This window comes from Rhinopithecus roxellana, chromosome 18 (genome assembly GCF_007565055.1).
Source record: "Rhinopithecus roxellana isolate Shanxi Qingling chromosome 18, ASM756505v1, whole genome shotgun sequence".
NCBI lineage: Eukaryota > Metazoa > Chordata > Mammalia > Primates > Cercopithecidae > Rhinopithecus > Rhinopithecus roxellana.
The window spans coordinates 11,446,080-11,462,466 of record NC_044566.1 but is presented as its reverse complement, the minus strand read 5'-3'; the positions used below and the strand labels follow the sequence as shown (position 1 = coordinate 11,462,466).

Here is a 16,387-nt window from a genome sequence, read left to right as displayed (position 1 = left end):
AGGTGTTATGAGTTGAATTGTGTCTGCCCAAAAGATGTGTTGAAGTTCTAACACCCAGTACCTCAGGATGTGATCTTACTTGGAAATTGGGCCTTGCAGAGATAATTTATTAAGTTGAGATCATACTGGAGTAGAGTGGACCCTTAATCCAATATGGCTGGTATCCTTATAAGAAGAAGAAAAGAGGCCAGGCACGGTGGCTCACGCCTGTAATCCCAGCACTTTGGGAGGCCGAGGCAGGCGGATCACCTGAGGTCAGGAGTTCGAGACCAGCCTGACCAACATGGAGAAACCCTGTCTCTACTAAAAATACAAAATTAGCCAGGGGTGGTGGCACATGCCTGTAATCCCAGCTAGTCGGGAGGCTGAGCCATTGCACTCCAGCCTGGGCAACAAGAAGGAAATTCCGTCTCAAAAAAAAAAAAAAAAAAAAAAAAAAAGAAGAGACATACAGAGACATGACTGGAGAAGGCCATGTAATTGGAATGATTGGAGAGGCAAAGATTGGAGCGATTCAACTGCGAGCTGAGGAACTCCAAGAAATGTAGGTCACTGCAAGAAGCCAAAATAAGGCAACGCAGGATTCTACTCAGAGTCTCAAGAGACCCTGGTCCTGTTCACACCTGGTTTGGGACTTCTAGTCTCAAGAAATATGAGACAAAACACTTCTGTTGTCTGGAGTTACTCAATTTGTGGGACTTTGTTATGGCAGTTCTTAGCAAACTCGTATGATGGATTCAATAGTTGCCTAAAGTTACATAGTGAGCAAGTCATGCAAGCAGAATCTGAGTCAAGCAGTCTGTCCCTGGAGCCTGCACTCCACAGCCCTGCCTATCCCTCCTCATGGGACAGACAGAGCGGTGCCATGCTGATGCACGGCTCCTGCTGGGGAATGGGGAATAAGGCTGTGAGCAGAGATTGCTCCTTAGGTATCCAGTGGAACTTAGGATGAAGAACGCAGCAGCACTGTCAGATGAAGAATATTATTAATGGTTATCAAAGATGCACATTCAAAGAGTTCTGAAAAACATTTTCAACATTGGGAGGAATGTTAAATATCATCTCATTATGCAATGCTTTTACTTTGAGTCACCATTTAAAAGATAAAGTTTATAGCCTTGCTGATCTCCTGTGCATATACTTACATACATATGTGAATACATAGACACATATATGCACACATAAATGTGCATGTATTTCTTCATTTAGCCAGATTCCTTGTGCCTCTGTATTAAAAATGGTCAAGTTTCTATCTCAAACCATGGAATAATTATAATATCAGATAAAGAATTCTTTCATGATCTTTTCTTAGAATTCTAGATGTGACATAGTTTCCTCCCTCTACAGTGAGGGAGGAAGTAAGAGTGACTTGTGAAGCTGCATTTTTCTTTTTCAGTAAAACTGGGGAGATTTCACTTATCTCGGGTATCCTATTCTGGATACACCATTTCAAGAGTCTTGTATTCCTGTTTGATTATCAAGTGCACTTGCATTGACCAATAAATATTGGTAGATGTTAAGTTCTCCGGCTTGAGAGGCTTCTGTCATTTGGTGTATCTGATGCTAACAGACTCTCTTAAATAAAATGCCCCACAAGGGGCTGGGCGCGGTGGCTCACGCCTGTAATCCCAGCACGTTGGGAGGCCGAGGTGGGCGGATCATGAGGTCAGGAGATTGTGACCATCCTAGCTAAAATGGTGAAACCCCGTTTCTACTAAAAATACAAAAATTAGCCAGGCATGGTGGTGCACTCCTGTAGTCCTAGCTACTCGCGAGACTAAGGCAGGAGAATTGCTTGAACCCGGGAGGCGAAGGTTGCAGTGAGATGAGATAGCGCCACGAACTCTGTCTTAAGAAGAAAAAAAAAAAAAGCCCAACAAGAAGGCAAAAGACCAAGGAAGAAACTAAAGTGAGGATTGTTTTTATTGCAAAAGAGGTGGAGGAATCTTTCAAGATTTCTGATACAGCAGAAAGCCAGATATTGCATGTTCTCACTTATAAGAGAATGAGCTAACTAATGGGTACACAGGGACATAAAGATTGACGTAATAGACACTGGGGACTCCAAAAAGGGGGAGGGAGGGAGGAGGTGGAGGTTGAAAGGTGATCTTTTGGATATAATGCTCATTATTTGGATGATGGGTGCACCAGAAGCTCAGTCCCCACCATCAGGCAATCTACCCATGTAACAAACGTGCACAGGTGCCCCCGAATCTAAAACTTCTTAAAAAGATTTCTGACAAATAGAGTCTTAGAACTGAAAGCTAGAAGGTGACAAAGAGAACAGAGAATGTCTGTCATCAAATCTAATGGTCTTCCCTTTCTCTCCTTCCCTGCTCGGGACACCTGAGATATGCCATACTCTCTTTTATTATCATGGATTCTCTGGTAGGGAAAGCGTCACCAAGTTTTTGGGATTTATGTGGATGGAATAGGACAGAGGAAGAAAAAATTCAGATACCCTCTTAAAGGGACATGCCTTGCCCCTCTCAAGAAATTCTGATCTCGTATACATTTTTAATTTACCAGACAAAAATATTGGGACCAGAAACATTAAAAGATTAACCAACTGGCTGAAGTCCACAGAGCTAGCAGTGACATCATCTGTACTAACACCTAGAGGTTTCCTGAATCCCAAACTAGTGTTTGTGTATTTGTATTTGTGTGTGTGTGTTTATATAACTTTCATGAATTTGATACACGTGAATATATGTTTGACTTTATACAATTTTCTAAGTTCAGCCAAAATACTGTATTTTGCTGTACTGTAATTTCAGCTTCTTCAGTCACAGGTTATTAGAATTCTAATATTTAAAGCCCCCAGTTTTAGTAGTATGAATGCAAATGCACCTTAGCAATAAGCATGTCTTGATTATCTGCAATATTTTAGTGGATACTTTCAATGACACATAGAATTTTAACTGTGTTATCATTGATTTTAGTAGCAAACAAGATCTGATCACAATAAATTGATGTCTGTCACCCCTTTGTTTTAATAGGTTAAGTGCCCAATTTGAAAATACTACTTTGTTATGAGAAAAAGAAAATAATTGAGGGTATAGTATGGGATTTTCAAGATGAAGGGAATCTTGGGGCTATTCAATCCAATCTCTTAATTTTGCACATGAGCACAGTGAGGTAGCTCAAGAAAAATTTCATGACTAGTTTCTGAATTATTTTATGTACCAGTTTTAGCATTATTCAGTTTTAAATGGTGAAGTTCAATAACTTTACTGTTATAGTTCTTTCACCAAGCATTAGGAATAATCCAGTTCTAAGCATGTGTGTTTCAAAGGAAGCAGTAAAAATAAAACCAGTGCTATCAAACAACCAATCCATAGGTTTTGCTAGCACCACTCTTCCTAGAGCAAAAGCGTCCTTTCAAGTCCATTGCTAAATTCCAGAACTAAACAGATAATGTTGGCTATCATGGGAAAAATGTCGCTTTTGAGCTTACCAGCTATGTGAACTTGAGCCAAACCAAACTACTTAAACTCTGCTCAGTCTTCTCACTTGTAGAATGGAAAAGCAAAGCCCATCTTATTGGCTCATTATGAAAATCAGACTAGCTTGCATAAAGTACTCATCATAGTATTGGAAGCCAGTAATTATTAGTTTCCTTTTCTTCTCTTCTTTTTTATTTTCCTGTCAAGATTACATAGCTAGTTAGTGTCCAGGCAGGACAAGAGTAGAGACCTTTTAATTTCGAGGCAGTGGAACCTTCTGTATTCTTCCATTGTCCACATGAAAGTGTTCTCAGGAATGAAAAGCAGAAATATCTAAGGAACTTTTTTTTTTTTTTTCCTCAGCTTGAGAAGCAAGCCAGGGACTGGTGGCCTGTCTTAAAAATGGTGAAGTTTCTATCTCAAATCATGAAATAATTGTAATATCAGATAAATAATTATTTCACAATTTTTTCTTAGAATGTGATATAGTTTCTTTGTTTCTTATTACTAGAGAAGGCTTAGGAATCTATGGTGGCTCAAAAATGACTAGAGAAAAATTGAGTTTATCTATTATAAACTGAGCATATTTGAATACCCTGGAAAATAGGACACAAAACAGGTTTTGGGAATTTACATATTTGAACAAAGCAAATGGATTTTAGCTGGCAGAGTCAACTAAGTGTTCAAATTAAAATACCTCTATTTCAAGGTTATCATGAGGCTGTATGGTACACCTAGCTTATTTGATGCACAGAGAGAATAAATTTTTAATATCTGTCCTTTCTCTATGTGATAAAATTGTTGCCAGTAGTAATCGTGAAAAGATAATTAACAATCAAATTTTTAAAATTTGTTTTTAGTCTTAAAACACATTACAATGTGTGTAGAATAATACATTTACTTTTAAAAGATACTATAAAATTAAGTTAAATCATTTATACATGAACAAAAATTTACACCTACATCAAAAGTTACACATTACATCCCTCTGTATGCTGTTTTAAAATGTGAAAACAAATAAACATTCCAGTGGTTAAAAAGACAAATCCAAGTAACTCAACTTATCTTTTTTTTTTGTATTTACAAGCTCTGAGCTATAATTGATTATTTCCAATATACATGTAAATGCAGGGCTGTATAGTATCACAGGTGTTGGGGATGTGAGCTCTAGTTATTCTTTATCCTTAATGAACTTATTTGCAAAGTGGCTGTAAGATTCTGGTTTCCACTTAGGGATGTAGAAAGTTACAAAGTGTGATTCCCATTCTTACATTGAAGAAAAGTGGGACAATTAAAAATCCCCATGTGTTTCTGAATTCATCCAAGATCTGAAGTCACAGGAAGAGCAACTGGCCCAAAATCTGGAGATAGATAGGCAGATGAAGGGAGAGAGAGAAATGAGCTCGGGCTTAGCTGGGTAGACACAATTAGGCACTGAGAAGGATGGTGGGAAAGTTGTTAGTGGCCAAACGTGCCCTTGTGAATGAGCATGAAGCCCCTGGGTGCTGCAGAATTTGAGAGAGTCCACACCCTCTTCAGATTTGTATCTATAAATCCCACTGAGCTCTCACAGAAAGGACTGGAGGATGCTTTTGAAAACAGATCCAGGAAGTGGGGAACTCAAGGAAGAGAGGAGCAACTCCTCCAGGATGGTCATGAAACTATCCAGACATTTGCTACCTATTTCCTCTATAAAACAAAATCTTTGACTGTTGGGGGAAGGGTAATAAATCTTCTTGCTCTTAGAGCACTTGTGAGTATCCATGGCAGCTATGGGAAGGAAACAGGAACATAAATAAATGAAACCTTGACATAGAAAAATAACAAAGAATACATATCACACAAAAACAAAGAGGTGGACTTATCATTTTCAAATTACCAAACACAAAAACAAACAAACTCTTACAGGCAGTTACAGAAAAAGAAACATTATATGCAGAGGAACAAAGATACTAATGACAGGGGACTTCTTGTCAGAAACGATGCAAGCTTGGGGAAAATGGAGTGATGTATTTGAAGGCCTGAAAGAAATAGATGTTAGCATTGAATTCTATATCCAGCAAAAAGTATATTCCAAACATGAAAACAATTAAGGATTTTTATGAGGCTATTTATTACAGCAGGCCTACCCTAAATAAATGTAAAGGAAGTTCTTTAGACAAAAGGAATGTGATACTTGACAAATTTGAATCTACACAAAGAAAGAAGAGCAATGGAAATGGAATAAATTAAAGTATAATAGCATTATAGTTTTATTTTTAGTTGCTCTAAAAATAACTGACTGTTTAAAACAAAATTAATGGCAGTAGATTGTGTGTCTATAGGAAACGTGTGTGTGTTTATGCATAAGTAAAATGGCACAAAGAATGAGAGGAAAGAGCTGGGAATTTCATGTTTTAAGTTCCTTAAATTACATGTAAAGTGGTACAATATTATTTGAATGTAAACTCTGGTTGATTAAACATATGTAATGTATACAATAGGACAACCACTAAAAATCAAAGTATACAAATAGTAGAGGAAATAGAATAAAAAATAATCCTCAATAAACACAACAGAAAGCAGAAAAAAGAGGCAAAAACAAGAACTGATAAAGCTAATGAAAATTGCTTAGAAAGTTGGTAGATTTATATCCAGCAATGTAAAAAAGTCATGTTAAATGTGACCTCTTTAAATTAACCAGTTAAAAGATAGAGATTGTCAGATTGTATAAAAACTGAGACATGACTAATCTATAAGAAACCACTTTAAAGATAAGACATTGACAGGTTAAGTATAAATGAATGGGAAAGGTATTCTATGCAAACACCCGTCAAATGAAAACTAGATCAACTTTACTGATATTAGACAAAGTAGGCTTTAGGACAAGAAATAATACCAAGGATAAAGACAGATATTACACAAAGAAAAAGTAATTATATCCTAAGTTTAAAAATGCTAAATATATATGCATATAAAGCATTTCAAAATACATAAATTTTAAAAACGACAGACTGAAAGGGGAAAAAATCCACAATTGTAGTCGATGTCAATACTCCTTTATCACAGTGGACATAACAAATAGATAGAAAATTAGTGAGGATATAGAAAACCTGAACAAAACGATTACCAGCTTGACCAAATTGACATTTATAGAACAGCAGAAGATACATTATTTTAAAATGCATAAGGAAAATTGGACAAGATAGATCATCTTCTGGGTCATAATAGAAGCCTTCAGAAATTTAAAAGAAACTGTATGATCGTATAATAATGTGATTAAACTAGAAATTACAGAAATAGATCTGAAAAAAATTTAACACACTGCTACATAACCCGTAGGTCAATAGGAAATCTCAAGGGATATTAAAAACATTTTAATGAATGAAAATAATTTATAAATAAAAATATTTAACTGAATGAAAATAAAAATATATCAAAAATTTGTGGATTGCAGCTAACAGAGTACTTAGAGAAAAATTTACAGAATTAAATGTTTGTTAGAACAGAATAAGTGTTTAAAATTAATTTATACTTCTACCCTAGAAAATAGAAAAAAGACCTTATTAAATCCAAATACAGGAGAAGGAAGAAAAATAATAAAGATTAGAGAAAAAATTAGTGAAACCGAAAAGAGAAAAACAATAAAGAAAGTCAACAAAACCAAAAGCTGATTATTTGAAAATAACAATAAAATTGATTTATTTTTAAGCAGACTGATGAAGAAACATATAAGACATACGAATACTACCAGCATCAGCATGAAATAGCATACATAATATCCAACATTATGCATGTTAAAAAGATAGAAAGCTTATGATATCAGCAGGTCTATGCCTGTTAAGTTCAGGAACTTAAATGAAATGGGCCAAGTTCTTGAAAGACACAATCTGCCAAAATCAATTAAAAAGAAATAGATAACTTGAATAGCCCAATATTGGTCACGCAAAGTGAATCATAGTTAAACATTTGTAAAAAGGAATATTCTAGGCTCCCATGATTTTACTAGCAAATTCTACCAAACCCTTAAGGATAAAATAATGCTAATTCTATACTACCTCTTCCAAAAACTAGAAGATTAGAGAATACATTTCAAATCACTTCATTAGGGCAACATTTTCCTTATCCTAAAAGTAGGCAAAGACCTTACAACAAACAAAACTACTTGCCAGTGTGATTTATAAACATAGACCACCAAATCTTTAATAGAATATTAGTAAATGGAATCCAATATATAAATACATAAAATACAGTACTTAACAACCAAATGAGGTATGTCTCAAGATGCAAGTCTGGTACAATATTAAAAACTCAACCAATGTATTTCACTGTATTCACAGACTAAATATTGTTAAGACTGGCAATTCTGTCTACTTTTATCTATAGATTCAATGCAATCCTTATCAAAATCTGTGCAAGCTTTTTTGCTCATGTCAACATACTGATTCTAGAATTTATGTAGAAAATCAAAGGAACTACAAAAGCCAAAATAATTTTTAAAAAGAACAGAGTTGGAGTTCTCAGAATACTTGATTTCCATACTTACTATAAATCACAGTAATCAAGACTGAGGTTGTAGCAGAAGAATAAGCCTGGAGTTAGGCAAAGTTTTTTCAGGTAGATACCACAAAAACAACTATTAAAGAAAAAACTTGATAAATTGGATTAAGATCAAAACCTTTTACTCTTCAAAAGATACTGTTAATAGAACAAAAGGCAAGTCACAAATTGGGAGAGAATATTTGCAAATTACATTTGTGACAATGAACTTCTATCCAGGATATATGTACATATATATGTATACACAATTTGTATACATATATATCCATACATAATGTATATATAACAATTTATGTGTGTATACACATATGTATCCTGGATATATATGTGCATATATGTGTGTATATATATGTTGATATACATATATATGTTTTTATATATACATATATATGACAATGAACTTGCATCCAGGATAAACATACATATACATGTATATATAAATTTATAAACATATATATAGAAATATAGGTATATGTGTATGTGTACATATGTATATATAATTATATATGTTATATATTCATATATAAAAATGACTCAAATTTCAATACAAAAATGGGCAAAAGAAGATAGATGTATTGCAAATAAGCATATGAAAGGATATGCAGTATCATCAGAGGAGAGTTACACTGCCATAAGCCAGGTAATGCCCAAGATTACCAGCAACTACCAACAACCAGGAGAGAAGCATGGAACAATTTCTCCCTCAGGTCCTCCAAAACTAACCAACCTGATTTCAGGTTCCAGCCTTCATCACTGTGAGAGAATAAATTTCTGTTTTTTAAGCCACCGAGTTTGTGGTGCTTTGTTATGGAAGATTCAGGAAACTAACACATAACAAATAAATTATTTTGAAAAATGAGATTTTTTTTGAAGCCATATTATTAGCACTGTAACGTAGATTACCTTGCCACAATAATATAGCAACCTAATCCCTCAAGGTCTGGTAAAGCTCTTACTAACCTTAGAAAAAATTGTAAAAAATAGTCTGAATACTATTTTTAAAATATATATCTATCTTTAACAAGGTTACACAGGCTATTTGATAATTCTTGACAGTCAGAAATCAATTCCTATTCAATGAGTTTTCCTAAATGGAAGAAAATGAATCATGGAACCCTTACTGGGCATAAGGTTTAGAAAGAATGTAAAGGCAGATGGCCCTGTCTGACATTAGCTGTCATCTTTGCCTCCAAACAGATGCTAAGGAAGAAGCTGAAAACACATTACAGTGTCTGACACAGTGTTAGTTTAAGCATGTGCCTAAGATGCTAATATGGGTTTGAGAAAATGGGGCCTCCTAGCCAAAGTTTTGCAAATTCTAAGGTAAAAAAAATTAAAAATATTTTTCATGATAGGACATATGAGGCTCATTAGTGTGCTGATGTATATCATGACACATTAAAACAGAAGATAGCAGGCTCTTTTCTGTGTTTATTTTACTCTAGAATCTTCTGTGAAGAGAGTTTCATGAAACTGAGCCTCCATGAACTCACTTCACGGGATAAGCTACTTAGAATATTGCTTCTATTGATGCTTCACTGGGTCATTTTGGAAGGGATGTATCTCTCCCTATCTTGTATACATTTTGTTTATTTTCCCCATCTTTCTATTTTTAACCTTCTAACCTTTAAAAATATGTTACCTTTGACCCACAATTATTTCCCATCTCTATTGTGTATACTTTAGGATCTAAGATGTCCTATTCAATATAAAATTTAAAAAATCACATTAAGTAGTCTTTCATTCTTGATTCACCAAATTATTGCTACCATAATGCTTTATCTTCTAAATCATTTCTATTTTCTTTAATGTTTATATAAAGACTGTTTATTGGTGTGGAACCTTAAGAAACAGCTGATATTCAACTTATGAAAGTGGCAATTCCATATGGTTCAACCTAATACACTAATGTTATTAAAGAGTCAACACAGTTTCCAAGATAGTTGATTTATCAAAGAGCCTTAGCCACTGCAGGAATTTGGCTTAATGTTTTATAAATAGTCCAGGTGGTTGACAGGAGAGATCACTTTTGCTTATAAATGATAAGTTGGCCAAGATTGACAATATCTTGTAGGGCCAGGTAGGAATGCACAATGATGCCATCAATTTGACGAAGTAATGTGTGCCAAATAGAATGAATTTCAATTAAGATACTTGCAAGGTTTTGTTTATAAAATAGAATAATTTTATAAATGCAACAGAAATAGGAACATTTACATGGACTGGGCCACCATAAAGAGCAGTTTTAAAGTCACAGCCAATCACAGATTCAGGCTCTGCTGAACATGCCCAGATGGGCAGCTTTCAAGCCATTCATACTGACCAACCATCTGGACCTTATCCCTTGGATTTCAGCTACCACGTTGAATCGGATCAATGACTTCATGTGGCCTGTGAATTTTAGACATTTAGACATAGTAGTATTGTCTTGAGTAATGTATGTATACTCTTCCTGTAACTCATTCAAAATGTGTTCAACTTTCAAGGGCCAGTTAACCGTCAAGGAAATCCATAAAGTCTCTACTCTTATGTCTATAGGTCATAGACTATATCACTCAACTTAACTCGAGGTGACAATCACTTCTGGCTGAAATCACATCAGCTTCGTATATTAGCCTTGACTTTGAAGTTTGTAAGTTCTTTGAGGACAAGAGCTAAGTACTGCACATGTTTTGTACTTCTGTCAGACTAATGTGCAATCAATAAAAACGAGTAGGCTTCATCAAGCAGGACTTAATAACGTTACTGATCGCAACAATGAAAACAACATGCATTAAAGCAAAATGACCATTGAGAACATTAAAGACTGAGAAATTTCTGTGGAGGTGGATGAATATGAAACAAAATATATACATATTTTATGACCATATTACTGAAGTTGGTATATAATATATCCATAAATTTCATTACATGCTTAATTCGAGTAACTGTAAGGCCAGTGTTTAGTAGAGTTTCATGTAAGAGTCTTCATTCAAGGTTTGTGGTTTAATGTGTTACGTAAAATACAGTTAAGTAGAAGTATTTTTTCATTGGACTTTTGTCTCTTAAATACTGAGATGCTGGGTAGAATGTTTTTTCAGTGCTGAATTTTCTGACCATGTGATTTATTAGGTTTTTTAATGTATTATCCTAGTGTCTTCATATATTAATGTTTTCACAATCATTTATCAGTTGATTATTGAAATAAAATTTTCACATTCCGTTGCATTTTATATAATAGCATTACCCCTCAGCCACTGTGATATACATGAGTTCAATTTGTTATAACTCAGTCCCAAATCAATGTCACCGTTAAGAGTGTGTGTTACAGTAATGGTTATCTTTGGAAAACAATTTGAGTCTGACTAGATGTTGTTCAATCCTCAGGCCATGGTAAGTGTGACTGTGGCAAGTGCAAGTGTGACCAGGGATGGTATGGGGATGCTTGCCAGTACCCAACTCACTGTGACTTGACAAAGAAGAAAAGTAACCAAATGTGCAAGAATTCACAAGACATCATCTGCTCTAATGCAGGTAAGAAGTATACCCTGTGAAAATGCTTAAGTGAAATAATCAAATTTTGTTTTTAATGGAAATATGTGGGCATGGAGAAATGTCGAATCTCTGAGTGAGTCTGCTTTTGAGTATGTTTTTTAGAAGTGAAATTCAGATAAATCAATAGCAAAAATGCCATCTTGCTGAGACAGGCAAGTTTGATACTTTCCAGCTGTTCCAAATGCCTCCTTCTAGCAGGATATTCACTGGAAACAACACCCCAACAACATTTTATGTCAATTGTGAGCCATGATATTGAATACCAGATTATATCTGTTAAAAGGGATTTATATAAACCGACTTAATTATTTTCTGTTACAGATCAAGGGTGCTTTGAATTTTTACCTTCGCAAAATAGAACCAAATACTTTAAGTCTGATAGAAGTTTCAGATATACTGGTTATAAAGCCCTTTGAAGGATATAGTCTCAGAAAGATTTTGTTTGATCAAAATATTTTTTGTTTTATAGAAGTTATTCGAAAATATTTTTTACAAAATTATAGAGATGCTATTAAAATTGATTAGCAAAATCATATAAAAGAGTTGCAGTTTAGGTTTCAATGGTATTTAGCGAGTGTTACCTAAATTAAATACTATTTTTACATTTGGGCAGGTGAAACCTCAAAATCAGTTTTTCTCAACCATGGTTGAACATCAGCATTCCAAGGGGAAAGGAATAAACCATCAGTTCTCATGTAGTACACCAGAGGTTCTGTTTCAAGTGCTTTGGTGTCTGGCCTTGACTTTGGTGGTTTTTTTAAAGCTCTCGGGGTGATTTTAATATAGATCGAGTGTGCGACCCATTGCTCTAAATGCTAAAGGTCAGGATTTGACTTCACGAATGAGTACCTTTCCTCCTGAAGCTCACATTGTTGGTAGGGCCCATCTCTAACCAGAGCTGAGAATTCCCCACAGTCTGATTTCAGATTGTGTGTTTTAGACTGAACTCAGTAAAGGTGTTCTGCTGATAGGAATCAGGACCATATCCAAAGCGAGGTGTGAGTGGATCCGTCAGGGGTCATGACAAATGGTCTTAGCAGTTAGGTCCCTTTCTGTGTTCATGATGTTCTCATCATATTTCTCTAGCACTTCAGTCTTTCTTTCTTCTTAGTAGGATTTCTCTACTTCCAATTCATGACACTCACCCGTCCAAAACACACATGCGCGCACACACACACACACACACACGCCCCATAGCGTCTTTCACCTTGAAAAAATTCTTTTCAAATTTATTTCAGAAACAAGATCTGAATTCTGTTTTGGGTTTGAAATCTAATTTCGGATTTATTTATTTGTTGTTTGTAAATCAAATTTAGGGTTTTAATTTTTAAAGAACATTATAATCAAACGCCGTAGTCTAGGATTCTAAAGATGTTTAATATTAAGGAATCTAAACATGTAATTCACCACATTAACATATCTTAAAGGAGAAAACATACAGAAGTGTTTCGGTGGATGATAAAACATATTCAATAAAATATAAATGCATTTCTAGGACATCTGTACTCTCTCATTTTTTAAGCATGGATGCAATACCTTTATTCATAATCTGGTTTAGTCAAGTGACCCAATAGTGTCCTCTATAGCATTTTTCTCTCCTTGCAGGATTCAGTCTATTGAAAATATTATATTTATATCTCTCTTTAATCTTCTTTAAGCTGGGCCATTTCCGCAGACTTTGCCTTTGGAGCATTGAAACTTCTGAAGAAAGTTGTCACCATTTTATTAAAAGAAAAATGTACTTATCTTGGATTTGTCTTATGTCTCCCATGATTAGATTCATCATACACATTCTGAGGTAAAACACTGGAGAAATGGTTTCATGTTCTCAAAATGTTTCATATGGAAGCACATGATGTCCATCTGCTCATAGTGATGGTGTCAGTTTTGATGAGATGGTCAAGGTGTTGGCTGGTGTCTCAACTGTGTTATTTCTAACTTACCCTCTTCACAAATGTGCATTCTATGAGGAAACACTTCAAAAGCATACATGTATCACATTCCTCACTAAAATTACCCTAGATTTATCATCCACTGATGACAATGACCTGATGCAGTATTGACAATGATGACTGGAAAATGATGATTTAAGAACTGTAACATTCTCTCCAAATGGACTAGTTGGTACTCAGCATTCTATCACAAACAGGAATCCTCTCTCACTTACCAGTTATTTGATATTTCATTTACTTAGTGACTTATTATCAGTCTAGAAGCACAATTCTTATTATTTCAGTAATTTGTTATTCATTTTGTACATAATTACTCTGGTGCACAGAATTTTCCAGATTAGGTATTAGAGCCCATCAGGCTAGCTTTTGTGTTTTTGTGACATGCCTCCCTTGTTTTTTTGTTTTTGTTTTGTTTTTGAAATTCTTTACTTGTTGGCATAATAACACATTCCAGGGTTGTATTGGACCTGCTTCACCACACCTTTGGAATCAGCCACTTATCCAAATAGCCCTGATTCCTTTTAGTGAAAATGGTATTTGAATAAAAATTGTGAGCACTAGGGATGCTTATTTCCACTGGAGTGTATTTGCTTCTTGGCCCTTTCTGCAAACAGGCTTGTGTCAAAAAGGTAGATTGAATCATAATACAATTTTTATTTTATCTGAGCAAACAATGATTCATGAATCAGGCAGCTCCAAATCAGAAGTGGTTCAGGAGCTTCATTGAGGGAATGCAAGTGGGAGGCTTTTATAGGGTGAACAGAAAAAGAAAGCAAAGAAAAATAGTTGATTGGCTAACATTATATGGTTGCCTTATTTAGTCTATCCTTTTGGAAAGTCCCTAGTTATATAAGTTCGTTGGTTGCTTCTGATTGGTTAAACTTAAGTTCTGTTCTTCTTTAATGTAGACATTTACAAGATGTAACTTAGATAAGTTTCACTTATTTTTGAGTATCAGGCAAAGTTAGGATTGTTTATGGGGCCTCAATGGCTTAGTCTGCTCAGGGATTATTTAGGCCTTGTCTCCATTTTAATTTATCTTGACACTAATGCATATACACTAGTGCAAATACACACAAATACATATACACATACCTGCACACAGATATGCATGTACACATACATGCATATTTTAGAAATCATGAATTTACACCAATACATCTAATTCCAGTCCAACTTCACAGGATTACTTCTTGTTTTCTCCATTCCATGTTTGCATGTCCCATTTTCAAAGGGAGAACCCTGTTTCCCAATACCTCCAACATACTTATTTGCTGAATCCTATACTACATCTCTACTTACTTCTAGAAGTGCTGCAGACACACCACTAAACCAAGAAAATCTACCAGAAGAGATTAGGATTTGCAGTCCAACCCTTTCCACTTCCCCCCACTCAGTGTACCTCAATCATGCCCAAGATTGGGGTATGTAGTCGAATGCTGTGTTATAAGTTATTCAGACTTATTTTATTTTCTTCTCTTTTCGTGTGGTTACAACACTAGTTTGAAATACAAGTTAGCTTATTTACTTCAGATCACTTTCAATTTTAGGTTTTATAATCCCTTCCCATCTGTATTAACATATTTTATAATGTATAGTACACTAACTTGCTTCTAAAAGTCAAAGCTATGCAGAAAAGCATACTCAGAGAATCATCACTCTGTTCGTCAAACCTTGCACCCTGCTTACCCTCACCTTATAGATAACCAACTTTATCGCTTTCTTTCTTCTCTGTGCGTGTATTTCTTTTTGTGTGAAGATAAATAGAAATATTTTTGTTATTGTTTCCCATTTTTTTCCCGTGCAATGGTTGTGCTTTCCATGTGTTCTTTTGCACTCTGCTTTTACCACTCAATATAATCTCCTGGAATTCTTTCCAAATCAGTTCATAGAAATCCTTCTGGTTATTTTTTCAAAAGCATAAGACTGGATTCTATGTATGCAATGTAATTTATTCAATTGAGCTCTTATGCTTGAGCATTTAGACAGTTGCCAATATTTTGGATTGTAAATAATACTGCGCAGAATGATCTAGTGTACATATATTTTTATATTTTTGGAGGTGTATATTCAAGGCAAATTACCAGAAATGCAATTGGCCAAAAGATACATTTGTATTCAGTGTTGCATTTAATCTCTTCTGTCTCATTTATTCTTGTCTAAATATCTAAGCCTTTCATGTTTACTTTGGCAATCTCATTCTCCCTGTCTTTTTTTTAATACCCATTTCCACCATCCAAGTTCAGGACCACTTCCCCCAAATTGCATTAGCCTATGAAGTCTCTCTACTAATCTTTCCCTTTCATATCACAGTGTGGTTTTCTCAAGTAGTTTGGAGCAGAAGGGGAAGAAGAGTTAAATGGATTGGGGAATGAGACTGAAGGGCAGGATGAGACAGAACTGGGAACCAAAGTGTTCCAGAGGCTTACTTTCTGGGAAAACTAGAAGGGAGGTCTAGTGTGCAGAGCAGGGTGAGGCCCCAGCACCACTGCACAGGGGTGTGGGCTGCTGTACATGTCTGGTCAGTCATCCTAGAGAGAGTCAGCTCTATTGGGCACTATGAGAAACAGGGGCTAAAATAATCTAGTGTAAGGCAGAAGACCAATCCTAGAGGCTGAAATAACTGGCAACCACGAGAGAGAAGATGTGTGTCATAACATGAGCACAGGAGTCTGGAGTTTTTGCCTGGGTGTCCATATGCCATGTCTTGGAGGCTCAGTTGTGAATTCTGTTTTATGGGTGAGACAGGAAGTCTCTGAGCTGTTGTAAACTTCCCACATCAGCCAGGAATGGTTCTGACGTGTGGATGAGAGGAAGCTGCCTATGGGGGACTTCAGTGAGGAGTCATAGAATTTGGAGACAGAGGCTGTTCGTTCCCATCTTTCCTGAAAAACTTCCCCATGCACAACCCTAACC

The 16,387-nt window shown here is 35.4% G+C and overlaps 1 protein-coding gene across 2 annotated transcripts in view; it reads left to right on the top strand.

Moving 5' to 3' along the window:
• ITGBL1 (integrin subunit beta like 1) overlaps positions 1-16,387 on the top strand; it is a 257,157-nt gene that overhangs the window by 101,914 nt on the left and 138,856 nt on the right. For both annotated transcript variants that reach the window (XM_010354451.2, XM_010354450.2), the window contains exon 3: positions 11,352-11,498. In XM_010354451.2, coding sequence (XP_010352753.1) covers positions 11,352-11,498 — 147 coding nt within the window. The remainder of the gene's footprint in view (positions 1-11,351; positions 11,499-16,387) is intronic.